The sequence below is a fragment of the Aureococcus anophagefferens genome, assembly GCF_000186865.1.
Source record: "Aureococcus anophagefferens unplaced genomic scaffold AURANscaffold_8, whole genome shotgun sequence".
Taxonomy (NCBI): Eukaryota; class Pelagophyceae; order Pelagomonadales; family Pelagomonadaceae; genus Aureococcus; species Aureococcus anophagefferens.
In genome coordinates, this window is record NW_008705568.1 from 1,580,900 (window position 1) to 1,607,561 (window position 26,662).

Sequence of the window (26,662 nt, forward strand, 5' to 3'; positions counted from 1 at the left end):
TGTCCGACAATAGCTCGACGCGGCCGCGGAGGCGCGGCTCCTCGCCGAGTTCCCGCAGCCCCATATCATGATCCGCAAGCAGCAGCAGGAGGCGGCGGCCGCGAAGGAGACGAATCAGAAGGCCGGCGGCAAGAAGAAGAAGGGCAAGAAGAAGCGCTAGGGAGGGGGTACGGCTGTGTGCTCTCGCTCGCGCTCGCGTCGGGGCGTAGAGAGAGGCAGCATGGCCACGTGTGACTCGGCGTTTGAGCTCGTCGCTGTGGCAATACTCGACGCGTACTTCGATCTTCGGTATATTATAGCGGCGGTGCCTGCCAAACCGGCGCAGCGCGGCGGGATTGGCGATGCATTAATATTAAATGAATTTTCAACTATCGCGCGTCCACTGATCGATGCCGGTTTGGCGGGTTTGGCGGGTTTGGCCGCCTCTGCCACAAGCAGCTGTGCTGACTCCACACAAACCAGTATGGCGCCCGCGTCCTAATATCCGCGCGCCCCGCGATGAAACGGGCTCGGCCGCTCGCCCGACGCCCCCGGCGACCCACCATCCTCCCCGCGCCACCCGGCAACGCCAAAAAGGGCGCCCCCAACCCCGCCGCCCGTCGAAACCCCCGGTCGAGCGATGATGAATCCAAACTGAACGACGACCCCGCGCGCCCGCCGCAGCACACACACACACCTCCTTTCACACCATGGACATCGAGAGCGCGCACCGGCGTCCCGCGACGACGCCCGACCCGCCGAAGAACCGCGCGCGCGCGCGGAGAACGCGCGCCGTTCTGGAGGCGTCAAGGGCCGGATCGTATGAATGACCCCCGCGCCCGCAGGCATCAAGGGCAAGATCGACGAGCTCCTCGTCAAGCTCCCGGAGCCGGCGCAGGCCAAGCTCGCGGACCTCGAGAAGTCCACGGGCCAGCCCAAGTCGCTCATCGCCGGCGGCGGCGCGGTTTTCGCGTCGCTCCTCTTCCTCTTCCTCTGCGCGTTTCCCCGCGTCCGTCCCGCCGTCGCGCCGCGGCGCGGCCGCCCGTCCCTCGCCCCGGCGGCGGCGCCTCGCGGCCCCTCTCTCGCGCGCGCGCGCGGAACGTTCGCGGAACCGCGCGCGTTCCCCAGGCCCGCCGCAGCTCGTCTTCTCGGCCGTCGGCGTCGCCTACCCCATGTACGCGTCGCTCCTCATGCTCGCCGAGGACACGACGGAGGACGCGGCCATGTGGATCACCTACTGGTGCACGTTCACGTGCTTCAAGATCGTCATGGGCCCGCTCGACTTCATCCTGAGCTTCCTCCCCTTCTACTTCTACCTCAAGCTCACGCTCCTCGTCTGGCTCTTCTCCCCGACGACCAAGGGCGCCGCCATGGTCTACGAGAAGGGCGTCAAGCCCTTCGTCTTCCCCCTCCTCGTCGGCCCGAACGAGAAGTCGGACTAGGCGCGCCGCGACCCCCCCGGCCCCGCCGACTCGCTCCCGGACGGGCGAGGCGCGGGCCAACCACACGACCCACCACCATACCCCCGCACGCCCCCCGTTGTATACTAGCTTTTTGCTGCAGCGCGTCTGCCCGGGCCCTCGGCGCGGCGCGTGCGCCGAACGCTCGACCAATGAAAAGCCTGGATTTCGGGCTGCGACGATGCAGCCCGGAAGGATGCGTCCGCCATCGGCCATGGGCAGCGGCCTGATGCGACGATAAAGCCTGTAGGCTGTGTCACGATTGCAGCACGCGCCGACAACCGGGAGCAGCGGATCGATGGCGACGCTGTCCATCCTCCAGACCTACCACCGCCTGTCGTCCTATTTCGTCGGCGCGGAGGACGTCATGGACGCCGTCGTCCCGCCTCTGTGGCTCGACGACGTCGATTTTGAGCACCCCGACCTCGTCGCGCGCCACCTCGCGGCCGGCGGCGACGCCGCGCGGCGGCTCCGCGACGGCGCGACGCTTTTGCACCGCGTCGCCGGGCGGTCCGCGCACGGCGACGCGGCGGTCGCGGCCGCGGCGTCCGCGCTCCTCGAGCACGGCGCGGACGCGGACGCGGCCGACGCGCAGGGGTGGACGGCCCTCATGGTCGCCGCCGACGCCGGCCGCGCGGCCGTCGTCGCCGCGCTCGCGGCGCGCGGCGCCGCCGTCGACGCGCGGAATCGCGCGGGCGGCACGGCGCTCATGGTCGCGCGCTACGCGGGGCAGGGCGCGTGCGCGTCCCGGCTGCTCGACGCGGGCGCTGACGCGGCGCTCGTCGACCGCGCGGGCCACACGGCCGACGACTGGGCCGCGCTGCGGCCCCGGCCGCGGCGCGGCCGGCGGCACCTCGCGAGATAAAAAGACGGGTTACGCCGCGGGGGGCGCCTCGGAGAGCGCCGGAGCCCGGGGAGGCGCCACGGCGAGCACCTCCGCGGGGGGCGCCTCGGAGAGCGCCGGAGCCCGGGGGGGCGCCACGGCGAGCACCTCCGCGGGGGGCGCCTCGGAGAGCGCCGGAGCCCGGGGAGGCGCCACGGCGAGCACCTCCGCGTGGGGGACCGGGTCGGGCGCTCCGGGCGCTCCGGGGTCCGCGCGCGGCGCGGCGCGCGCGATGGCGCGGATGCGCTGGCGGCAGATGGGGCAGCCGTCGCGGCGCGCGCGGAGCGCCTCGAGGCACGCGGCGCAGCAGGACACGTGGCCGCAGGGCTCGGCGACGGCGTCGGCGCGCGCCGCCGCGCAGACGCAGCACTCGCCGCGCGCCGCGGCGTAGAAGACCCTCTTCCGCGCCGCCGCCGAGGCCGCGAGGAGGGACCGGATTTCCGCCGACGTGTCCTCGGCGACGGCCTCGTCCGCGCGCGCGACGTAGTCGACGTGGTCCGAGAACGCGTTGTTGTCCGGGTCGAAGAGCAGGTCGCGGTCGTCGTCGGCGCGCGCCTTCGACGTCACGGCGAGCGCGCACGTGCCGTCGTCGTCGACGCCGCCGCGGACGAGCAGCGCGCGGACGAGCGCCGCGTGGCCGCCGTGGCAGGCCCAGTACAGCGGCGTGCGCCCGTCGTAGACGGCGCCCGCGGAGTCGCGGAGCGGCTCCGGGCCGTTGGGCGACGCGTCGCCGCCGTCGACGAGGGCGACGACGCCGGCGACGTCGCCGCGCTTCGCGAGCTCCCAGACCGTGGGGTCGCCCGGCGCGTCGGCGGCCGCGCGCGCCGCCGCGACGGCCTCCGCGCGGCCGGCGCCGTCGTCCGGCCGGCGCCGCACGTCGCGCGGCCGCGTGCCGACCTGCAAGAAGCCGTCCTCCCACAAAATCGTGCAGCCGTCGGGGTCCGCGGACCGCAATTTCCCGTAGCGCCACCGCGTCGTCCACTTGTAGCGCGCGACGACGCGCGCGCCGGCGCTCCGCGCGTAGGAGCCGTCGACGAACTGCGGCGCGTCGGGGTCCTCCTCGGCGTCGGCGAGCACCGTGGCCGACGCGGCGGCGAGCGCCGCGACGCCGACGGTCGGGTTTTCGGTGCGGCGCTCCTCAGACTCCGACGGCGCCGCGCCGGAGCTCCGGCGGCACCAGCGCCAGAGCGCGGCCAGCATCGCCGCGCACCGGTTTGCACGAAAGCTGCGGACCGGGTGCGGCGCCCGACGGCGGACTGCGCTGGTCAGGGGGCTGCCGGAGAGCGTCGAACGCGACATCATGTTGATGTCAAGTTGCCTCAACAACAAGCAAAAAAGTAGGGTGGCGCCCGGCGAGAGGAAAAAAGGGACACGCTCAGGAGATGGCGCAGGTCTCGGACCGGTGGTCGCGGAGGGAGTCGTCCCAGGCGACGGCGTCCTCGTCTGCGTTCGCGAACTCGTAGTCGAAGGGCCGCGCCTTGTCCGCGCGGAGGAACTCGACGACGTCCGCGTCGAAGGCGGCGCCGTGGACGAAGTCCCAGTCGTCGTAGGCCGCCGCGAGCTTGCCCTTGGCGCGCGCGTCCTTGACGGCCGACGCGAGCGTGCTGCTGAGCGTGTTGTCGCGCTCGATGTTGCTCCACATGTCGGAGTTCACCGCGGCCTTGGGCGCGACGGGCGGCGCCGCGGCGTCCGCCTCCACGGCCGCGAGGTACTCGGGGAGCTGGAACCAGCCGTGGGCCAGCACCTCGAGGGCGCCGGCCATGGAGCCGAGGCGCCGCGCCGGGTCCTTGGCCAGCAAGCCGCGGACGAGGTCCCTCGCGACCTCCGACGGTTCGAACGGCGGCTCGCCGTCGTCGTCGTCGTCGTCGTCGTCGTCGTCGTCGTCGAGCTTCTTCGCCGCCGCGTCCTTGGGCTCCGCGGGCGCCGCCGGCTCGACCTTCGCTTCGAAGGTCGGGTCCATGAATCGCGTCGCGAGCATCATGTTCTCCTTCGGGTCGTCGCCGCCGCGGAACTCCTTCGCCGCGGCGCCGCGGAAGGGGCACCGGCCGTAGAGCAGCTCGTAGAGCACGCAGCCCAGGGAAAAGAAGTCGACGGCGGGCGTCTGCCGCGCGCCGCCCGCGCAGACCTCCGGCGCCATGTAGCCCACGGTGCCGTTCCGGCCCCGCGGCCGCGCGGCGCCCGCGTGCTCGCCCGCGCGGCCCGCGTCGGCGACCGCCGCCACGCCGAAGTCGCCGAGGAAGGACCGGCCCTGGCCGTCCAGCAGCACGTTCGCCGGCTTGACGTCGCGGTGGATGAGCCCCTTCTGGTGCACGTCGCGCAGCGCGAACGCGACGCGGGCGACGTGGTAGCGCGCGCCCGCCTCGCCCAAGGTCCGCCGCCCGCCGACGCGCGGCGCGCGCCGCAGCAGCATCTCGAGCGTGCCGCCGGCGTAGTAGGGCACGACGACGCACGCGTGCTCGGGCGTCTGGAACGCGAAGTGCAGCGTGATGCAGAACCGCGACGCCGTCAGCAATTTGAGGCAGACCTTCTCCATGACGACGTTGTGCTCGCGGCGCAGCGCTTTGCCGATGTACTTGGACATGGCCTTGACGGCGAAGAGCTTGCCCGTGGCCTTGTGCGCGACGCAGTAGATGGGGCCGAAGGTGCCGCGGCCGACGGGCTTGACGCGCTCGAAGGCCTCGCCTCTGGGCGGGACGCGCCGCAGCGCGGCGAAGCGCGCGTAGTTGGCGTGCTGGAGGCTGGCGAAGAAGCCCGCGCCGTGCGCGGCCGCGACGCTCGCGAAGACGGCCCGCTCCACGGCGCCGACGAGCGACAGGCACCGCGACAGGTCCGTCAGGTCCGCGACGGCCTCCTCCGGGTCCGCGTCGGCGACGACGGACGTCGGCGACGGCGGCGGCCGGCCGTCGCCCTCGTCGTCCGTCGCGGCCTCGTCGAACGTGTCGGCCCTGCCCGCGCGGCGCTTCGCGGCCGCGCGGCGGACGCGGCGGCGGCGGCGCGCGCGGTGGAGGAGGAGCCGCAGCTCCTGGCAGACGCCGTCGAAGACCGGGCCCGCGACGTCGAGCACCGCGGGCGACGCGCCGACGCGCTTGACCTCGGCGTCGAGCGGGCCTTCGACCGTCTTCGACGGCGGCCGCGGCGCGAGCGCGGGCGGGTCCGCGGCCCAGAGGGGCCATTTCTGGCGGCCGTCGCCGGGCGGCGCCTCGAGCGCGGACGTGCGCCCCGCGGCGTCGAGCTGGCGCAGGTCGAAGAGCTTCTCGCGCCACCACTCGCGGCGCGGCGCCTTGAAGAGGCGCAGCGACGACCGCCGCGCGGACCGGGGCCGCGCCGCGCGCCACCAGCAGCCCCGCGTGGGCGTCGCCGGCCGGAACGACGGCAGCGTCGGCAGGCTCGACCGCCGCGGCGCGGCCGCGGGCTCCGGCGCCGCGCCGCGGGGCTCCGCCGCGACGTCCTTCCGCGACCCCAGGAGGTCGGCGACGACGACGCGCCGCGCGGCCTCCCAGAGCGCCTCGGGGCCGAGGGCGCTCGACGCGAGGCCCGCGGCGCGCCGCAGGAAGGCCGCGCGCTCGGCGGAGCCCCGGTCCGCGGCGTAGTCCAGAAACAGCTCGAGCCCCAGGATCGTCGAGCAGACGGCCTCCAAGCTTTCCGGGGGGGCGGCGACGCCCGGAGGCGGAGTGGGCCAGCGCTCCGTCGGCGGCGGCTTGGCGACGAGATACGTGAGGAGCTTCTCGTCGTAGCCGACGTTCAAAATCATGGAATTCACTTCCTGAAAGCCGACGCCCGAGTCGAGCCACTCGTCGTTCATCCGCCGCTCCATGTCCTTGAAGTGGCCCCGGTTCGCGTCGAGGGCCGCCGCCGCCGCGAAGGCGTCCTCCTTGCACTCCTCGACCATCGGAGCTGGTCGGCCTTCTCCCGCAGTCGAGGCTGCCCGAGCGAAAACATGGGGGTTTCATCGCGTCACCGTCGGCTTCGTCGAACTTTACCCCCCGCGGGCCCGCGGGCCGCCGGGCTTCCGGCCGCCGCCGCCGCCGGGTTTCGCCGCGGTGAAGTGGTTCGCGCGGGCGGCGTGCATCAGGGACGCGACGTTGAGGGAGATCGTCGGCCCGCACCAGCGCCGGCGCTGCCACTCGCCCCAGTGGACGCGCGACGCGACGGCGTCGGCGAGGTCCATGCCCAGGTTCTTGAACTGGACCTCGCCCCGCGCCTCGTGCGACCTGCGGATGCTCGCCTGGTCGCGGCGCACGTGGACGACGAGCGGCGGGGCCTCGCGCGCGAAGACCTCGGGCCAGAGGTGGAGCGCCCAGACGAAGCGCGGGTCCTTGAGCACCGCCGGCCGCGGGTAGAGCGCCCAGCGCCGCTTGAGCTGCGGGTGGTCGCTCACGACGCAGCGGCCGAGCGCGTAGTGGCGCGCGGCGACGTCGCCGCACGCGCGCGACGCGTTCGCGGCGTTGACGTTGACCTTGTCGACGCGCGTCTTCTGGATGAACATGTCGTTGGCGTGGACGACGAAGCCGTCCTCGTGCTTCTGCGTGAAGTGGCGCTCGAAGCCCGCCGTCGCCGTCCACTGCGTCCAGCCGAGCTTGAGGATCTCCGCCGTCACCGTGCTCGTCCCCGAGTGGCCCGCGCCGAGGACGAGGATCGTCGGCCGGTGCGACTCGTTGACGCCCGCGTCCGCGAGCATGGCCGCGACGGACTCGACGCGGCTGCCGTCGGCGTAGACGCGGGCGTAGAAGTCGCGGCCGCAGGGCTCCAGGGCCGCCGGCGCCGGGTTCGCGCAGGCGCGCGGTTTGAGCTTGCCGATGGCCTGGCTCTTGGCGGCGTTCCCGCCGCCGCCGCCGCCGCGGGGCGGCCGCCGCGGCTGCGCGGCTGCGAACACGACGAGGCCCGCGAGCAGGCGGGCTGCCGCCGGCATCGCGATGCTTTTCAACCGGTACGCCAATGGTGCAGCATTCAAGCATCGTCATTGACCTTCGGGGCAGCTCTCAGCTCTCCCGCACTGCGAAGGTCAGACCTTTTCTGGCGGCGGCCATCGGTGGCGCGCGGCGCCGCCGCCGGCGCTCTCGCACGCATGGCGCTCCCCGCGCTCGACGGCATCCGCGCCTCCTGGAACGACACCTGCAACTACGACAACCTGAACCGGAGGCGCGTCACGCCGCAGCGCTTCCCCGTCGTCCTCGAGCCCGCCGGCGACCCGTCGGACCTCGCCGTGCTCCGGGCGCGGCGAAGTGAAATCATGGACCTCATCCACGCCCACGGCGCCGTGCTGCTGCGCCGCTGGACCACGAAGGAGCTGCCCGCGTTCGTCGAGAGCTTGGAGCGGGTCCTCGGCGCCGAAGCCGAGGGCACGCACTACCACAAGATCTCCATGCTCCGGGGCGAGGGCCGCAAGGCGACGGCGCATCCCCACGTCTTCTCCGCGTCCGAGGCGCCGGCGACCTTCTTCATCCCGCACCACTGCGAGCAGTCGTACATCAACCTGCGGTGCCGCTACATCTCGTTCTGGTGCCCCGTGGCCGCAAAGCGGGGCGGCCAGACGCCCCTCTTCGACATGGAGCGCGTCTTCTCCGACCTCGACGCGCGGCTCCAGGGCCGGCTCCAGGAGTGCGCGTTCAAGCTCGGCAACTGGAGCTTCGAGGCGTCGCAGTACCCGCTCGTCTTCGGCACCGAGGACGCGGCCGAGGTGAAGCGCATCGTCGCCGACTACGGCATGGACCAGGTCTGGTACACGGACCCGGCCACGGAGCGGCGCGTGCTCGTCGTGGACGGGAAGACGCCGGGCGCCGTGCGGCACCCGGAGACGGGCGCGTGGTGCCTCACGGACCACATCGACGTCGACAGCGGTTTGATCTGGGCGAGGTTCCTCAACTTCTACGGCGCGGGCTTCTTCCCGCTGGCGGTCGTGCGCGCGGCGTTCTTCCTTTTCCTCTACGGTCTCATGCGGTGGCGGAACTCAGGGCAGGACAAGAGAGCGAAATTCCCAACTTCAAAGCCTCATATCTCGGCCGTTTCCACTCGTTTTGGCTGATTTTTGGACGAGCGATCATCTCTTGGAACGGTCTCGAAGCGTGGATGCTTTCTTCGGAACGCGCGCGCGCAGAACACTCACTTTGAAGCGACGTTGAATCTCTCTTGTCCTGCCCAGGCGGAACTTCTGGTACGCGAACTCGCTGCACGACACGTTGGACATGACGCTCCCGCTCGAGGACCGCGTGGCCATCAACGACGCCGTCTTCCGCCACGCGTCCTTCTTCCAGTGGGAGAGCGGCGACGTGCTCATCTGCGACAACATCAAGATGGGCCACGCGCGCCTCGCGTTCGAGCGGCCGCGGACGGTGCTCACGGCCATGGTCGGGCTCTACGACGCGCAGGCGGGGCGCGACAAGTGCGCGCCCAAGTGCGTGGAGTATTAGCGTCGAGCTAGAAGGAGTTACGTCGGCGCCCAGGACACGGCCTTGCGCCGCTTCGGCGACCGCGCGGGCCGCGCGGCGACGTCGCGGAGCTCGTAGGGCACGGGCGGCTCGGGCTCCGAGTCCGCCGCGCGGACGAAGCCCGCTCTCCCCGGCCCGGCGGGCGCCGCGGCCGCCGCGGGCCCGGCGTCGTAGCGGTGGCGCGCGAGGTCCGCGGCGGCCTCGCGGCGCTGGAGCGGCGTCATGCCCGCCGCGGGCCCGCGCGGCGCCGGCCGGTGGCCGAGGCCCGCGCGGTCGAACTTCGGCTCCACCAATTCCCAGACGCGCACCTTGCCGTCGTCGACGGGCGGCGGCGGCGGCGGCGGCGCGGCGGGCGCGTCGTCGGCGCGCCGCGCGGCGGCGAGGGCGGCGGCGAGGCGTCCGCGCTCCGCGGCGAGCGCCGCGTCGACGTCGCGCGCCGCGCCGCGGCGGAGCGCGTCCGCGAACGCGGCGCTCGCGACGGGCGCGCGCGCCGTCACGGCCGGCGTCGCCGCGACCGGCGCCGGCGCCGCGGGTGTCGCCGGCGCCGGCGCCGCCGCCGCGACGCGCTCGAGCGTCAGCGTCGTCGCGCCGAGGACGAGCGCGTCGCCGACGGCGAGCCGCGCGCCGTCGACGGAGAGAGGCGCGCCGCGGACGGCGCAGGTCCGCTTCGTCGCGCGGCGCCCGCGGACGACGGAGACGACGGGGAAGGCGTCGTCGCCCGGCGGCGGCTCGCGGACGGCGACGTCGACGACCACGGAGCCCCGGACGTCGCGGAGCGCGAGCGCGCCGTCGTCGCCGACGGCGCACGGCACCGCGACCGTCCGGCCCCGGCCCGCGCCCGTCGTCGGCGTCGTCCGGGCGACGACGAGCGCGTACGCAGCCGGCGGGAGGTCGGCGCCCGCCGCCGGCGCGGGCGCCGCGCGCGGCGGCGGCGGGCCCGGCCCGCGGCGGCGCGCGAGGAACGCGGCGTTGCGCGCGGCGACCTGGGCAGGAAAAGGGTGCGAAATTCCCAACTTTGGAGGCTCCTATCTCGGTCAGTTTCCACTCGTTTCGGCTGATTTTGGGACGAGCGATCATCCCTCGGAGCGCTCTCGACGCGTGGATGCTTTTTTCCGGAACGCGCGCGCGCGGAACACTCATGTTGAAGCAAACTTGAATCACCCTTTTCCTGCCCTGGGCGGCGACGTCCGCACGGCCGCCGTAGCCGTCGTACCACCGCGACGCGTAGGCGGCGAAGGGCACGCCGGGCGAAACGTCGGCGCCGAGGCCGGCGCCGACGGCGCGCGCGAGGCCCTCGTGGCCGCCGCCGCGGGCCGCGGCCGCGGCCGTCTCGCCGCGCGCGTTCTCCGCGCGCGCGTCCGCGCCGCGGCCGAGCAGCGTCGCCGCGGCGCGCCAGGCCCCGCGCCAGCAGGCGTGGTGCAGCGCCGTGCCGCCGTCGGGCGCCCGCGCGTCGAGGTCCGCGCCGTGGGCCAGGGCCACCGCGACGGCGTCGCCGTCGTCGGACCGCGCGGCCTCGTGGAGCAGCGACCGGCCGCGCGCGAGCGGCGCGGCCGCCGCCCAGCCCCGCGGGAACGCGGCGAGCTCGTCGTCCAAGGCGCTCGCGCCGCACCGCAGCGCCGCGAGGCAGCGCGCGCCGACGCGCTCGAGCGGCAGGTCCAGCGACGCCGGCGGCGCGGCCGCCTGCGACGCCTCGAAGGCGCCGCTGTTGGCGGCCTGCAGCGCCGACGCGTCGACGCCGCCGCCCCAGACGGAGACCAGCGTCTCCTCGATCCAATTCATCTCATGTCATGCAGGCTTTGCCGTCACCGCAGCATAAGCTCTTGCCATGCCTCGGCGGCATCTCATTTGTTGAAGGGCAACAACCAATTGCTTGGCAAGGAGGTGGGGCAGCCCGCCGCGGCGACGAGCCCCTTCTCATGTCGACCTTCGGGGACCTGTTCTTCAACAGCGTCGTGCTCGGCGGGCGCGGGCGGCGCGACGCGCCCGACGACGCGAGCTCCAGCGACGGCTGCGGCGGCGACGACGACGTCGAGCTGTCGCTGGCCGACGACGACGCGTCCGACGGGTGCGGCGCGGGCGGCGAGGAACCCGCGGCGCCGGACCCGCGCGCGACCTTCCGCGACGAGCTCCTCGCGCGGCCCGCGCGGCCGCCGGCGGGCGGCGGCGCCGGCTTCTGGGCCCACTTTGCGGATGTCTACGACCTGGCGACGTCGCTCGCGGCCGACGCGGGCGCCGCGCGGCGCGCGGCGCGCGACGCCCGGGCCGACGCGTTCAAGGCGGCGAACGCGCTGGCCGTCGGCGAGCGCGGCGGCCGCGTCGGCCTTCCGAACGCGCTCGAGAAAAAAACGTTTTTTTCTCCTTTCTTAGGTGCCGCGGCGCGATGCTCGAGGCGGACCTGCGGCTGGAGCAGGAGGCGCACCTCGCGACGCGCCAGCTCCTCGCGCGGAGCACGGCGGAGCTCGGGCGGCTCCGGGACTCGCAGGCCCTCGCGCTCGTCGAGGCCGCGAAGGCGTCGGCGAAGATCTCCGCCGCCGAGCGCGCGCGCGACGCGGCGCTGAGCCGCGCGAGCGACGCCGAGGAGGCCGCGCGCTTCTCCGCGTCCGAGGCCTTCGAGAAGCTCTGCGCCGACGCCTACGCGCTCGGCGGCTCGAGCGACCGCGACGACGACGACCGCAAGGTCGGCCAGCTCTGCGAGCTCCTGCCCCGCGCGCTCAAGGAGACGCGCCGCGGCGAGGACGTCGACGACCTCGGCGTCTGCGTCGTCTGCCTCACGGAACCCCGCAACGTCGCGCTCTTCGACTGCGGCCACATCGCGGTCTGCAGCGACTGCGTCGAGTCCATCAACAACGTCTGCCCCCTCTGCCGCCAGCAGGCCTTCGAGTACCGGCGCGTGTTCCTAAGCTGACATGTGGAGGGCTGTCTTTTTTGTTGCGGCACCCGGGGCTCGGGCGGAGAAGTCTTAGAGAAGTCGCGATCGAGTCAGTCTCATGGAGGCACCTTTAACTTCAATAAAAAATGCCACAGCGGTGAGCTATCGAGCTTGAATCTGTTGGGCCAAGCCGAGCGACAACAGCTTTGAGTTCGCCCCGCGTCCACGTCGCGAACATCACAAAGCGCCGCGCATCACAGCCGCCCGCAGCCGTCCCTCGTTGTGACGCCCGGGCACATCGAACGTCGCAGCACACGAAAGCGCATGGGCGGCGGCGGCGCCATGGTCAAATCGAACACGCAGTCTGTGCTCGTGCTCTGCGCCCACGACCTGCCGCTGCCGAAGCAGCGGACCATCGACGACCTGAACGAGATGGGCACGGACCTCACGGGCGTTTATGATTATAAGCTCGACGCCGTGGCGGCGGCGACCATCGACCTCGCCACCTCCCTCTTCGCGGAGAAGCTCGCCGGCGCCGCGGCGCCGCGGTCGCCCGGGCGGCCCGAGGACCGCGTGCTCGTCGTCACGTCCGGCGGCAAGGACGACTGGCGCGACGTGCTGAGCCGCGCCGAGGTGCTCCAGCGCGAGTTCACGCGCCGCGTCGGCATCGACGCGTTCTCGCCGTTGCGGTCCGCGCGGCGCGCGAGCCTCGAGGTCGAGGGCCGCAGCGGCGACCTCGGCGACAGCGCCGAGTACACGGCGCGCCTGCTCGCGAAGCGCGACCTGAGCTCCGTGACCGTCGTCGTGTCGCCCGCCGCGGACGCGGCCGCCGCGCGCCGCGTCTTCGAGGACGCGCTGCCCCCGGGCGTCGACGTGGAGATCGCGTCGTCCGCGGACCGGGCCGCGAAGAAACGCCGCGTGTCGTAAATCTGTGCTTTTCTTTTCAGCGGTCACGGGGAGGCGGGACGTGCGCGGCTGTATCATGGGCCGCCTAGAAGAACGCGAGGACGCGGGGGAAGACGGCGTTGGGGAGTTCGACGAAGACGCGCTCGTAGAGGCGCTCGCTGGACTCGGCGGTGGCGCCGGGCGCGAGGAGCTCGCGGCGCAGGTCGCGGAACTGCGCGTCGCAGTAGGCGCGCCAGCCGCCCGCGGCGCGGACCGCGGCGAGGAAGGCGGCCGTGGTCGTCTGGCCGCTGAGGCGCGCGTAGGCCACGGGGTCTCGGCCGGAGTCGTTGCGCACGTCGAGCGACGCACCACGGCTCACGAGGAGCTTGCACATCCGAAGGTATCCGCGACCGGCAGCGCAGTGGAGCGCGGTATACCCGCTGCTGCTGCGATCACCGACTCGCGCGCCCGCGTCGAGCAGGAGGAGCGCTGCGTCGCGGCGGTCGTACACGGCGGCGATGTACAGTGGCGCCGAATTGACATCGGACTGGCGCCGAAATGACATCGGATTGGCGCCTTGCTCGAGGAGCCAATTGACGGCCGCGCACCAGCCTCGCCACGCAGCGCAATACAGGAGAGTGTATCCACGCCCGCGCGTGCGCGAATAAGCCTCGATGCGCACAGCGTCGCCGACGATAGAAACATAAACGAGCGCGTCGAGGTCGCAGCCTAAAGCATGCTGCTCCTGCACTTTCTCGAGAAACGAGCGCTCACGGGCGTCCATCTCGAGGGCCTATGATCTGCGAGACTCGGGCTGCGTAAACGTAAGAACTTGAAGCTTCAAGGTCGTTACTTTTTATGCGCGCTTCCACAGTTTGCACGATGGCCGTCGGCACGCCGGCAGCAGCAGAGAAGAAGGCAGCGACAGACAAAGAGAACGACGACGCGTTGCTGGCCGTCGCAACCCTCACGAGAACACCCATCCTCATCACGGACCACGTCGAGGCGGATGCGGCGGTGACCGAAATAGTCACAGCGCTGCAGCAGCCCGGCGCGCGCAAGGTCATCGCCGTCGACTGCGAATGGATCGGCGAGCAGAAGCTCGGCGCCGACGTGGTCCAAATCGCCGCTTCTACCGGCCCGCTCTACGTCTTCCACGTCGCGCGCATGCGCCACTTCCCGCGGGGCCTGAAGCAGCTCCTCGCCGACGAGGCCTTCGCCAAGGTCGGCTGCTGCCTCTGGGTGGACCGCGGGCCGCCTCAAGCACAACGGCGCGCCCCTGAGCCCCATCGTCGAGCTCGCCCACCTCGCGCGGGACCGCGGAATCATCAAAGGCAGCAGGGCCTCCCTCAAGGAACTCGCGCGCGTCGTGCTCCGACGACGGCTCCCCAAGGGCCCCGCGCAGACGTCGAACTGGAAGCAGGCGCTCGACGCCGACCAGCTCGCCTACGCGGCCCTGGACGTCGAGGTGACCGTGGCCATCCACGCCGCGCTCATCGCGCTGCCCGCGCCCGCGGCGACGCCCGAGGACCTGGCCGAGCTCGCGGCGGCGACGGCGCGAAAAGTCCGGGAGCCGCCGAAGAAGAAGGCGAAGCCGCTCCCCAAGGGCCAGAAGACCATGGCGGCCTTCTTCAAGCCCAAGGCCTGAAAAGTAGGCGCGAATCGCACCGAACCTTCATTCAGGGCGTGAATCGCACAGAACATGATCTAAGGTCCCCATGTTAAAGCACCCATAATAATAATAATAATAACTTGTTTTAAGGTTAGACGCACTCCGCGAATTTCGGCGCCTTGCGCATCGTGGCCTGGGCCGCGAAGGGGTTGCCGGACCAGGTCCGCCCCGGCTCCGTGACGAGGCCCTGGAAGGCGACGCCGCGGCCGGCGGCGTTGACGACGGTGCCCTCGGGGATCTGCGACCCCGGCAGGATCTGGCACTGCAAGGAGTCGGCCAGGTGGCAGTCGTCGCCGAGGGACGTCTCCTTGAAGCGGAGGTGCATGTTCGAGAAGTCGTGGCCGTAGACGTGGGCGCTGTTCACCGTGCCCTCGCCGATGGACACGACGTCGGCCTCGGGGATGACGCGGAGGAACGTCGTGTTCGGGTAGCACCGCGCGGAGCCCGCGATTTTGGCGCCGAGGAGCCGCGCGTAGGCGTTGACGTACTCCCACAGGAACCGGAAGTGGTCCGGGATGGGCGGCGTCTTGCCGAGCTTCATGACCAGCGCCCAACGCAGGTGCACGGACCCGCGGAGCGGGTGCTGGACGCCGTCGTCGGCGACGGCGCCGAGCACCACGCGCTTGAAGAGCGCGTGGAACGCCGCGCGCAGCGGCATCGCGGCCGTCACGCAGAGCGTGAACAGGATCGACAGGCAGGCGTTGCGCTCCAGCGCGTTGAGCGCCAGGAGCCAGAGCCGCGCCGCGACGCCCGGCTTGCCCGAGCGGATGAGGTAGAAGACGCGCGCCGTCGCCGCCGGCGGCGCCCAGTACTGCGTCGACAGCAGCTCCAGGCAGATCACGAGAAGCAACGCCGGCGCGAGCGTCGAAACCAAGCGGCCCACCACTTCGACGACGGCCATGGCCGACGAGCTGCCCAGGTCCCAGGCCCACTCGCGGCCCCGGCACGCGTCGCTGTGCTCCGGGCGCCACGCCAACGTCAGCGGCCGCTCGCCGTCGCCGATGGCGATGCGCCCGCGCGCGACGCGCCGGTCGATCACCGCCGACGACCCCGTCGCCGCGCCGTCCTCCAGGACGGCGCCGGGCATCAAGATCGACAGCGGGCCGACGAAGGCGCCCTTGCCGATGGAGACGCCGTCGGCGAACGCGAGGCCGCGTCGCGCGTCGACGCGTATGGGGTTGGTGAAGACCTTGGCGGCGACGTAGGCGCCGTCGTCGACGGACACGAGGCCCGGCAGGTGCGCCTGGCCGAATAATTCGGAGAGCACGACGCCCTTGGAGCCGATCTTCGCGCCGAGCGCGCGCCAGGCGTAGTTCATGGCCCCCGTGTAGACGACGTAGTTCTCGAGCACGGGCACGGCCTTGGCGACGAAGAGCCGGCAGAGCTTGTCGCGCGCGACGAAGGACTCGTCCAAATCGTAGATGCCGCCGCGCTCCAGACCCTTCCAGCCGAAGGCCCAGATCTGGATGAGCCGCGCGACGGGCAGCGACAGCCAGCCCTCGAACAGGGTCTTGGCGTGGTAGCCGACCATGACGCACGCGCTGAAGAGTAAAGGATGCGTCGCGTGGAGGCCCGACTTGAAGAAGAAGATCAACAGCGGGAACGTCGCCACGAAGGAGATGATCGGCTGGAAGACGAGGAACACGGCCGTGGGCGCGAGCTCGAAGAGGCAGTGGAGCGGGCTCTGCATGTGCTCCGGCACGCGCACGTGGACGTCGACGGCGCCCGGCGGCGGCGCCTCGGACCGGCGGCGGACGACGTTGCCGCTCGCGGCGACGCCGCCCGCGGGCACAAAGTCCGCGGACCCCGCGCCCGCGCAGACGACGGCGCCCTCGCCGATGTGGGCGCCGTGGCGCACCTCGGCGCAGATGCCCACGCGGCTCCGCCGCCCGAGGCGCACGTGGCCCGCGGTCAGCACCGTCGTCGACGTGAACGACACCGTGTCGACGCGCCCGCCGACGTCGACGATCGCGCCTTCGCCGACGGTCAGCAGGTCGCCCGTCACGCAGTGCGTCACCAAAAAGTTCGACGCGAGGATCGCGTGGCGGCCGATCCGCGCGCCCAGGGCCCGATGGTACCAGACGATCCACGACTGGGGCACGACCGTCGACGCGCCGACGGCCCAGACCTGGACGAAGGACGCCTGGACGCCGTTGACGTAGAGCGCCGTGCGCCAGCCGAAGCCGCTCTCCCAGATGGGGAAGACGCCCGCGCGCATCTTGCCCACGACGATCCACTTCGCCAAAGCCGACGCGACGTGGCAGCCGATGCACCAGAGCAAGAAATACACGGCCACCGTCACGGACAATTCAAACGTAAAGGTCGCGATCCAGGCGAGGCCCGGGTGGAACTGCTGCCCCGTCCAGTGCGAGTACCAGTCCCAGTTGGGCGCGAAGACGGAATCGAAGTCGAAGCGGCGGAAGAAGCCGCGCGGCAGCCCCGGGTAGACCACCTCCGGGTAGGGCAACAACACCTCGAGGAACTCGGCCACGCGGCAGCCGGCGATGGCCTCGAAGATCCAGAGCTTGGGCACCAATTTGAAGCGCGCGGGCGCGACGCGCTCGAGCCACGCGACGGGCACGGCGCCGCCGAAGGCGATCTGCATGCCCAGGAACTGGCAGAGGATCGTGAAGAGCAGCCGGTACGCCGCCGACGGCTCCCGCAGGTCCTTGACCTCGCGGCGCCGGTCGTCGACGCGGCCCTCGACGGCCTTGGGCGCCTTGCCCTTCTTGACGACGGGCACCGCGACGACGGGCGCCGGGGCCTCGGGCTTCTCCGCGCGCTCCGCCCGGGCGATGAGGTCCTCGAGGGACGTCGCCTGGAGCACGTCCACCACCGAGATGCCCGCGCCCGTCGCCGCGTTGAGGTCGCGGACGATGGCCATGACCTCCAGCGAGTCCAAGTCGAGCGCGGCGACCTTCGTCTTGGCGGACACGGCGACCTCGGACGACGCGTGCTTCTGGACGATGGTCACGATCTCGGACCGCGGGTCCTTGGGCGCCGGCGGCGCCTTCTCCGCCGCCGCGCCGGACCCGCCGCGGGGCCCGCGGCAGAGCGCGCGGACGACGTCCTCGGCCGACGCGCAGCCGAGGACCCTGGACGCGTCGACGGGCCGCCCGAGCGCGCGCTCGAGGTCGTCGACGAACTTCTTCGCGTCGCGCCAGCGCAGCGCGGCGACGTCGCCCTCGAAGTCGCGAAGGTCGACGCCCGCGCCGTGCGCCGCGTCCTTGAGCGCCGCGAGCGCCGCCTCCGGGTCCGGCCCGTCGCCCGAGGACGCCTCGTCGTCGTCGTCGCTGTCGGCGGAGTCTCCAACGTGCTTCGGGCAGAGGCCCGCGACGTCGCCGAGCGTCGCCGCGCCTAAAACGTCGACGACGGAGAGCCGCGCGCCCGTCGCCGTGTTCACGTCCCGGACGATGGCCATGACCTCGAGGGAATCGAGGGCCAGGGAGCCGAGGGGCGTCGCGGCGGAGAGGGCGCCGCTCTCCGTCGTGTGCGCGGCGACGACGCGGAGGACCTCCGCGGCCGCGTCGACGGCCTCGCGCTTCTCCTTCTTCGGCTTCCGCGGGGGCGCGCCCACCCCCAACTCGGCGCAGGTCGCCGCGAGGTGCGGCGCCGCCGCCGCACCTTTGGCGAGCATGTCGAAGTCGAAGCGGACGACGGCGACCTCCGCGAGGCCCGATTCCAAAGCCGCGGACTTGGCGAGGGCAAAATCCAGGCAGTTCAAGGCCTCGTCCGCGAGCAGGGGCGCGAAGGGCGCGGCCTCGGAGCCGCCGCCCTGGTTCTTCGCGCCGCTCGCCATGCCGTGGCCGGCCCAGGGGCCCCACTGGACGGCCACGGAGCACCGCGGGCCGCCGACCCGCGCCTTCCGGAACGCGGCGAGCGCGTCGAGGCCGCCGTTCGCCGCGCCGTAGTCCGTCTGCCCCGCGTTGCCGAGGAGGGCCGTCACGGACGAGTAGGCGCAGTCGACGGCGAGGGGCCCGAGCCCCGCGGCCGCGCGCGCGGCCTCGACGGCCGCCGCGAGGCGCAGCGCGCCGCCCGTCTTGGGGTCCGCCGTCGCCGCCAGGCTCTTCGCGTCGCGCGTGCGCAGCGCGCCGTCGCGGGCCACGCCCGCGCAGTGGAAGAGGGCGGCGACCTCGGCGCCGCGCTTCTCCGCGAAGGCCGCGACGGCGCGCCCGTCGCAGACGTCGCAGGGGATCACTTCGACGGACGCGCCGCGCGTCGCCGCCTCGGCGTCGAGCGCCCGCTTCAGCGGCGCGTCCGCGGCGCGGACGGCGCCGCTCCGCGACAGGAGGAAGACGGCCTTGCAGCCGCGGCGCACCGCGTGCTCCGCTGCCATCAAACCGAGCGCGCCCGTGCCGCCGGAGACCGCGAGGCCGCCGGCCGCGAGGAGCTGGGACGCCTTCTCGCCGTCCGCGCGCGCGTTCGCGCCCGCCGCGGGCACGACGCGCCGCGCGAAGGCGTCGGCGCCGACGACGCGGCAGTCGTCGCCGACGTCGCTCGCGATCGCGAGCGCCAGCGCGACCTTGGGCTCAAAGTCCTTGCCGAGCTCGAGCGTCCGCAGCGCGACGGGCGACGCCACGAGGTCCGCCTCGCGCCGCGCGGACCGGAGCAGCCCCCGCGCGGCGCCGCCGGCGACGGCCTCGGCGCGCGAGCTCGCCGCGGTCGCCTCGGGCGTCACGACGACGAAGCGCTTCGGGGCCGCGCCGCGCGGCGCGCCGAGCGCGACCTTGAGGGCGGCCTGGAGCCGCGCGGCGACGGCGGCGGCGTGGGCCGCGTCGGCGTCCGCGGCCGCGACGGCCCGGGCGACGTCCGCGGCCGCGGTCCGCGGCGCGGCGCCGAGGAGCCGCGATGTCTCCGTCGTCGCCGCGGCCGCGGTCGTCGCCGCCGCCGCGGGCGCCGCGGCGTCGGAGAAGCCCGCGCAGAAGACGACGACGTCCCAGGTCTGGGCCACGGCGGCGCAGGCCGACAGGGGCATCTCCGTGAGCCGGCGGTCGTCGCCGAGCTGCCGCTTGAGCGCGGCGCAGAGCTTCGCCGACCCCGGCGTCGCGTCCCGCAGGACGAGCACGTGCGTCGCCTCGGAGTTCACGGGCGCGGACCGGCGCGCCCAGTGGGCCCGGAAGAGCGCGCCCGCGGGCCGCGCGGGCGCCGCGACCGCCGCGGCGGCGCGCGGCCGCCGCGGGCCCTCCTCGAACCACGCGGGGCTCCCCGCGTAGGCCACGGCGGGCAGCGCGACGACGGGCCCCGCCGCGTCGACGCGCTTCAGCTCCACGCCGAGGCCGTAGAGCGCCGCGAGGGCGTCGCCGACGCACGCGGGTTCGCGTCCGCGGCGCTTCGGGCCCTTGAGCGTCGGGGTAGCGCCCGTTGCAGGCCGCGCGCCGATGATGGCCGACACGTGGGGCGCGAGGTGCGCCGAGGGCCCGATCTCCGCGACGGCGACGGGCCCGTCGAAGGACGCGAGGAGCGCGGCGACCGCGGGCTGGAACCGCACGGCGCCGCGCGCCTGGGCGCACCAGTAGGCCGCGTCCGGCGGCGCGTCGAGCTCCGCGCCCGTGCACGTCGAGAAGACCTTGCAGGCCCCGGGTGCGGCCGCGCCGAGGTCCGCCGCCGCCGCCCGGAGTCGGACGAGGCAGGGGTCGACGCACGCGCTGTGGAAGCCTGTGTGGAAATCAAATCTTCAACCCGACTTCAATGTGCACGTATGCGACCGTTTCGACGCAAAGCTTTCTGCCGTGCTTCGAGAACTCGACGAGAGCAATCGATCCGTCCAAAAATCAGCCGAATCGACTTCGATCTGACCGAGATAGAGAGTTCTGAAGTTTGGTGGGGACCCACCAAGTTGATTTCCACACAGGTGGAAGCCCGTGAGGACCCGCAACTTCTTCGGCGCGCCGCTGCCGACCTTGGCGTCGGCCAAAGCAAACAACACGCCGTCGACGGCCTCGCGGCGGCCCGACAGCGTGCAGCCGAGGCCCGAGTTGTCCGCCGCGACCTGCACGTCGCCGCGCACGTCCGCGGGGATCGCGTCCAACGCTTCGGCGACGGCCGCGGCGTCCGCGCGGACCGCGGCCATGGCGCCGACGCCGGCCGCCAGCGAGCTCATGGCCGCGCCGCGGCCGACGATGAGCTTGGCCGCGGCGTCGAGAGGGAGGACGCCCGCGACGCAGAAGGCCGCGACCTCGCCGAGCGAGTGGCCGACGACGGCGTCGGGCTGCTCGCGGCCGACCTCCGCGAGGACGAGCTTCGCGAGCGCGTACTCGAAGCAGAAGAGCGCCGGCTGGGACGCCGCCGGCGACGTCAGCAGCGCCGCCGCGGCGCCGTCGTCGGCCTCGGCGGCGCCCGCGGCTGGGCCGAGCGCCGCGGTCTCGAGCGCCTCCAGCCCCCCCTCCAGCAGCGGCGCGACGGCGGCGGCCGCGGCGTCGAAGGCGCAGCGGAAGGCGGCGCAGGACTCGTACAGCGCCCGGCCCATGCCCACGTAGGCCGCGCCCTGCCCCGTGAACGCGAGGGCGAGCATCGGCGCCTTCTTCCGGTCCGCGCCGTTCGCCGGCGGCTCGTAGGACGACGCGACTTTTTCCAGCTTGGCCGCCAAAACGTCGAGGCCCTCGCCGCCGACGAGGGCCGCCGCGGACCGGTGGGGCCGCGCGCGGCGGCCGCCCTGGAGCGCGACGCGGATCTGCGCGGACCGGCGGACGGCCGCGACGCCGCACGTCGATGACGCGGCCCACGTGGCGAAGCGCTTCGCCGACTGCTTCAGGGACGCCGCCGAGTGGGCGGCCACGGGCACGAGCGCGAGGCCCGCGGGCTCGCGCGCGTTGTCCGTTTCCTCTTCGGAAACCGCCGCGCGCGTCACGGCGACGTGGCCGAGCGCGCCGCCGAAGCCGAAGCTCGACACGCCCGCCGTCGTCTTCGCGCCGAGATCCTCGGCGGCGGCGAGCACGGTCACGTTGAGCTTCGCCCAGTTCACGTGCGCGTTGGGCGTGCGGAAGTGGAGGCTCCGCGGCGCCGTGGCGTGCTTCAGTGTGAGCGCCGCCTTCGCCAAACCCGCGAGGCCGCTGCAGCCCTCGAGGTGGCCGATGGACGCCTTGATGGACGCGCAGCGCAGCGTCGCGCCGGCCCCCAGATCCGCGCCGCCGAGCGCGCCGAGCTCGATGGGGTCGCCGAGCCGCGTGCCCGTGCCGTGCGCCTCGATGACCGCGACGGTCGCGCGCGCGGCCGCGGCGTCCGCGGCGGAAAAGTCGGCGTAGGCCGCGGCGAGGACGGCGCCCTGGGCCGCCGGGTTCGGCGCCGTGAGGCCGTTGGACCGGCCGTCCTGGCCGACGCCGACGCCGCCGATTTGGCAGATCGCGCGGCCCCGGCTCGCGTCCGCGCACTCCAAGAGCACGACGCCGACGCCCTCGCCGCGCACGTAGCCGTCGGCGGCGTCGTCGCCGAAGCGGCAGCGGAACGTCGGGCTCAGCATGCCCGCGGCCGTGAACGCGCAGGACCAGTGGGGCTGGAGCTGCACGTTCGCGCCCCCGACCAACGCCGCGCCGCACTCGCGCGCGTCGAGCGAGTGGCGCGCGACGGAGACGCAGGTCAACGAGCTCGAGCAGGCCGTGTTCAGCGCCACGGACGGGCCCCGGAGGTCGAAGAGGTAGGACACGCGGTTCGGCCCCACGCAGCCGTGCCAGCCCGTGCCGCAGTACGCGTCCGTACTCGCCGCGCCCTCGTCGACGGCGCGCTGGTGGAGGTAGGCGTAGTCGCTCGTCTCGATGGCCGCGAAGACGCCGACGTCCTCGCCGTCGCCCCCGGGCGGCGCGGGCGTCGCGCGCCGCTCGCCGAGCTCCAAGGCCTCCGCGCAGCACTCGAGCACGAGGCGCTGCTGCGGGTCCATGGCCGTCGCCTCGGCGGCGGAGATCCCGAAGGCGACGCGGTCGAAGCCGCGCACCGTGAGGGCGCTCAGGTACGCGCTCGGCCGCCCGTTGTGGGGCCGGTCGCCCGGGACGTCGTCGAGGACCGCGTCCTTCTCCGCGATGAGGTTCGCCCAGAGCGCCTCGGGCGAGTTCGCGTCGCCGGGCAGGCGCAGGGCCAGCGACGAGAGCTGCAGGCTCCGGCGGGGCCGCGCGGGCGGCGCCGCGGGCGCGGCGCGCGGCGCCGCGGCCGCGGGCGCCGCCGAGAGGACGAGCTCCGAGACCACGTGCGCGCAGACGCCGCCGATGCTCACGTGCTCGAAGACCATCGTCGGCGAGAAGTCCTCGTCGAGCTCCTCGTGAGGAAGTTGACCATCTCCACGGTGTGCATCGACGACAGGCCGATCGCCGTCACGGGCTCGTCGCGGTCGAGGGACGCCGCGTCGACGCCCATCATCTCGGCGACGTGCGCCGCGACGCGCGACGCGAGCAGGCCCGCCCGCGCCGCCGCCGGCGCCGCCGCGAGCTCCCGGAGGAGCGCGGGGCCCGAGGCGGCCGCGGCCGCGGGCGCCGCCGCCGAGAAGACGAGCTCCGAGACGACGTGCGCGCAGACGCCGCCGATGCTCACGTGCTCGAAGACCATCGTCGGCGAGAAGTCCTCGTCGAGCTCCTCGTTGAGGAAGTTGACCATCTCCACGGTGTGCATCGACGACAGGCCGATCGCCGTCACGGGCTCGTCGCGGTCGAGGGACGCCGCGTCGACGCCCATCATCTCGGCGACGTGCGCCGCGACGCGCGACGCGAGCATCGCCGCGCGGTCCGCCGGCGCGGCCGCCGCGAGCTCCCCGAGGAGGCCCGCGGCGGGAGGGGCCGCGGCGGGCGCGGCGGGCGCGGCCGCGAGGCGTCCGGCGAGCGGGTGCGGGCCCGCGGCGCCGCGGCGCTTCGCGTACTGGGCCCAGTCCGCGGGAAGCACGGCCGCGTGGCACTGCGTCCGGCCCGCGACCTGCGAGAGCGCCGCGAGCGCCTGGAAGCCGCCGTCGAGGGGCACGAAGCGCATGCCCGTCGACTTGACGTGGGCCTCGAAGCCCGACCCGAAGCGGTGCGCCATGCCCGCGTCGGCCCAGGTGCCCCAGGACACGGCGAGGGCCGGGAGGCCCGCGCGCGCGCGCGCGGCGGCCAGGCCGTCCTGGAACGCGTTCGCGGCGCCGTAGTGCGTGAGCTCGCGCGAGCCCAGGAGGCCGTAGATGGACGAGAAGAGCACGAAGGTGTCGACGGGCGTCTTCAGGGACGCGGCGTGGAGGTGCAGCGAGCCGTCGACCTTGGGCTTGAGCACGTCCGCGAAGCGGTCCCAGTTCAGCGCCGGCGCGGCGCCGTCGTCGACGACGCCCGCGAGGTGCCAGACGCGGAGCTTCGTCGCCGGCGTCGGCTTGAGGGCCGCGCCGCGCGCGAGGAGCGCCTCGGCGCCGGACGCGAGCGACACGTCGGCCTGCTCGACGACGACGGTCGCGCCCGTGTCGCTCGCGAGCTTCGCGAGCTTCGCGGCGAGCTCCGGGCTCGGCGCGCGGCGCGACGCGAGGACGAGCGTCGCGGCCTTGCCGCCGGCGGCCGCGAGCTTCGCGGCCCACTCGACGCCGAGGCCCCCCGTGCCGCCGGAGACGACGTGCACGCCCGCGGCGACGTCCGCGTCGACGACGGGCCCGCCCTCGAGGAGCCGCGGCACGGGCAGGGGCGCGAGCCGGGGCGCCTTGCGCGCGCGCTTGCGCCAGGCGGATTCGGCGCGCGACGCCGGTGGCGCCGCGCCGAGCTCCCGGAGGAGGAACGCGGCGTCGCGCTCGCGGCTCGGCTCGCACGGGCAGAGGTCGACGACGCGGAAGCCGAGCTTGGGCATCTCGGCGGCCGCGGACCGGACCATGCCCCAGACGGCGCAGGACGCGAGCGCGGCGTCGGGCGCCGTCGCCTCGACGCCGTCGAGGGACGCGTCGTCCGCGGCGCCGCGCGTCGCGACGACGACGCGCGGCGCGTCGTCGCACTCGTCGAGGGCCTGGAGGAGCGCGAGGAGCGTCTTGAGCGCGGCCTTGGTGGCGCCGGCGACGTCGTCGCCGAGCGCGGCGCCCGCGCCGAGCGCCGTGAGGCACACGACGCCCGCGACGTCCTCGCCGCTCTCCTCCAGCGCGCACGCGACGCGCGCCTTCTCCTGCTCGAGCGTCGCGCCCGCCGGGGCGGGGGGCAGGATGGCCGCGGTCGCGCCGGTCATCTTCGCGGCGAGTTCCTGGGCGACGCCCGTGCCGTCGTCGAGGAGGACCCAGAAGCCCTCGACGGCCGCCGCGGCCTCCGCGGCGAGGGGCGCGTCGACCCAGGTCACGCCGTAGACGTGGTCCGCGATGCCCGACGGGGGCTGGGCCGCCTGCTTGCGGCTCGCGCGCGCGGCCTTGCGCTCCTCGGCGAGCTTCGCGTCGCGCTTCTTGAGCGCGGCCTTGGCGACCTTGCCCGAGCCCGTCATGGGCAGGTCGGCCCGGGCCATGAACTCGATGGACGACGGCACCTTGAAGTCCGCGAGCTTGGCCGCGGCGTGGCGCCGGAGCGCCGCCGCCGTGAGGGACTCGTCCTGCTTGACGACGACGGCCTTGACGCGCTCGCCCATGGCGTCGTCGGGCATGCCGTAGACCGTCGCGAGCTTGACCCCCGGGTGGTCGTTGAGCACGCGCTCGACCTCGACGCAGTAGACGTTCTCCGAGCCGACGAGGATCATGTCCTTGGCGCGGTCCGTGATCGTGAGGTAGTTCATCTCGTTGACCTTGGCGAGGTCGCCCGTGCGGAACCAGCCGTCCGGCGTGATGGCCTCGGCCGTCGCCTTGGCGTTGTTGTTGTAGCCGGAGAAGAGCGTCGGCCCGCGGATCCAGACCTCGCCGACGCCGCCGGAGCCCGGCGCGACGTCGACGGCGTCCGCGTCGGCCTCGAGGGGCTTCTCCATGGTCGGCACGTTGGACCCGTCGCGCGCGCCGACGACGCGGACCTCGAGGAGGCCGAAGGGGCGGCCGGACGTCGTGATGAGGTCGAGGGTCTTCGCCGGGCCGACGCGGTCGCGCGTCGCCTCGTCGACGAGGGACATGGAGATCTTCCCGCAGCACTCCGTCATGCCGTAGGACAGGAAGAACTCGCAGTCGAAGGTCGCGAGCGCGTTCAGGACCGTCGCGGCCGAGAGCGGCGCGCCGCCGCAGGAGAGCATCTCGAGCGACGACGCGTCCGCCTTTCCGACGGCCGGGTCCGCGAGGAGCAGCGTGACCATGGTCGAGGCCACGTTGCTCACGGTGACGCGGTGGTCGCGGAGCGCGTCGAAGACCGGCGCGGCGGCGAACGCGGGCACCGTGACGTGCGTGCCGGCGACCCAGGTGACGGCGAAGATCGCGTAGGCGTCGACGAGGTGGAACATGGGCGCGCAGTGGAGCCAGACGTCGGCGCGCTTGATGCGGTGCTCGACCATGCAGCCCAGGGCGTGGAGCAGCACGGTCTCGCGGCTGAGGACGACGCCCTTGGGGCGGCCCGACGTGCCCGACGTGTAGTACATCTCCGCACCCGCGGAGCCCAGGAGCGCTTTGGCGTCCTCGGGCCGCTCGACGACGGGGCCGTCGGCGACGATGGTCTCGTAGAGAGAGGTCGGCACGTCCAGGTCCGCGGCGGCTTTCTGCAGCACGTCGGTCCAGACGACGGCGCGGATTTTAGAGTAGCGTTGCAGCGCCTCTCGGACGAGGCCCGCGTAGCTCGTGTCCGCGACGAGGACCTCGCAGTCCGCGCCCTCGAGGCAGTAGGCGAGCTCGTCGGGCGAGAGGCGCGGGTTCAGGTTCAGCGCGACGCAGCCGGCCCAGCCGGCGATGGCGTAGTGGCACTCGATCGCGGGCGCGCAGTTGGGCGTCATGAGGCCGACGCGCGCGCCGGCGCTCGCGCCGCCCGCGGACCGGAGCCAGGCGCCGAGGCGGCTCGCGCGCGCGAGGACGGCGGCGTAGGACAGGGACGTGCTCGTGGCGAGGTCGTGGAGCGCGACGTCGTCGCCGCGGGCCGCGGCCGCGGCCTCGAGCGGCGCCCACATGTCGCAGCCGACCTCGCCGGACCGGCGCAGGGCGAGCTGCTCGGCGGCGAAGGTCGTGTCGCCCTTGCGCGCCGGCGGCACGGACACCGCGTCGGCCGCCGGGACGGGCAGCCCCGCCCACATGGCCGCCTGCGTGGCGGCGGCGGGCTGCTGCGACGGCGTGCGCGACGAGGCGCGCGTCTTCTTGCTTTGCGGGTTGGCCGGCGTGCTGTTCTGCCAGCGCGCGGCCTGGCTTTCGTGTCTCATTGTGCTGTCGCGCGCTCGAGCTGGTGGACCAGGTCGAGGTGTGCGCACAGCAATAGTGTATTTCGAAGCTTCGGGCGTGGGCTTTGACGTCATGGGGAAAGGTCGGCTGATATGCTCGCGGAGTTCTCATTACATCATGTTTCTCGGGCAGCCTCCCGGCTCGCTCGCCGCGCCGTCTCGGGCAGCCACGACTCGGGCGGGTCGGCCTCCGCGTAGACGCGGGTCCACTTGACGCCGTCGTCCGAGACGTCGAGTGACTCGGGCAGCTCGCGG

At 73.5% G+C, this 26,662-nt stretch overlaps 7 protein-coding genes across 7 annotated transcripts; 4 read left to right on the forward strand and 3 right to left on the reverse strand.

The window, feature by feature from the left end:
• Positions 1–1,115: 1,115 nt before the first annotated feature.
• Positions 1,116–1,421, forward strand: AURANDRAFT_25684 (hypothetical protein; the record flags this gene model as incomplete). Its single annotated transcript, XM_009038371.1, has 1 exon — positions 1,116–1,421. A coding segment is annotated over one exon (306 nt), but the record flags the coding sequence as incomplete, so codon positions are not given.
• A 2,621-nt stretch (positions 1,422–4,042) lies between these two features.
• AURANDRAFT_3673 (hypothetical protein) lies at positions 4,043–4,996 on the reverse strand (the record flags this gene model as incomplete). The annotated part of the gene is made up of 2 exons (XM_009038195.1): positions 4,043–4,165; positions 4,259–4,996. Coding segments are annotated over 2 exons (861 nt in total), but the record flags the coding sequence as incomplete, so codon positions are not given.
• Positions 4,997–7,867: 2,871 nt separating this feature from the next.
• On the forward strand, positions 7,868–11,652 carry AURANDRAFT_64011 (hypothetical protein; the record flags this gene model as incomplete). Its single annotated transcript, XM_009038372.1, has 5 exons — positions 7,868–8,259; positions 8,462–8,713; positions 10,541–10,548; positions 10,629–11,094; positions 11,115–11,652. The coding sequence occupies 5 exons, from the start codon at positions 7,868–7,870 to the stop codon at positions 11,650–11,652; spliced, it is 1,656 nt and encodes a 551-aa protein (XP_009036620.1).
• Positions 11,653–11,940: 288 nt separating this feature from the next.
• AURANDRAFT_64012 (hypothetical protein) lies at positions 11,941–12,543 on the forward strand (the record flags this gene model as incomplete). The annotated part of the gene is made up of 1 exon (XM_009038373.1): positions 11,941–12,543. The coding sequence occupies one exon, from the start codon at positions 11,941–11,943 to the stop codon at positions 12,541–12,543; it is 603 nt and encodes a 200-aa protein (XP_009036621.1).
• Positions 12,544–13,383: 840 nt separating this feature from the next.
• Positions 13,384–14,149, forward strand: AURANDRAFT_64013 (hypothetical protein; the record flags this gene model as incomplete). Its single annotated transcript, XM_009038374.1, has 2 exons — positions 13,384–13,743; positions 13,856–14,149. 2 exons carry the CDS (start codon positions 13,384–13,386, stop codon positions 14,147–14,149), a joined length of 654 nt encoding a protein of 217 aa, XP_009036622.1.
• A 6,847-nt stretch (positions 14,150–20,996) lies between these two features.
• On the reverse strand, positions 20,997–22,256 carry AURANDRAFT_10881 (hypothetical protein; the record flags this gene model as incomplete). The annotated part of the gene is made up of 1 exon (XM_009038440.1): positions 20,997–22,256. A coding segment is annotated over one exon (1,260 nt), but the record flags the coding sequence as incomplete, so codon positions are not given.
• Positions 22,257–24,514: 2,258 nt separating this feature from the next.
• On the reverse strand, positions 24,515–26,143 carry AURANDRAFT_26054 (hypothetical protein; the record flags this gene model as incomplete). Its single annotated transcript, XM_009038438.1, has 2 exons — positions 24,515–25,012; positions 25,064–26,143. Coding segments are annotated over 2 exons (1,578 nt in total), but the record flags the coding sequence as incomplete, so codon positions are not given.
• Positions 26,144–26,662: the final 519 nt, after the last annotated feature.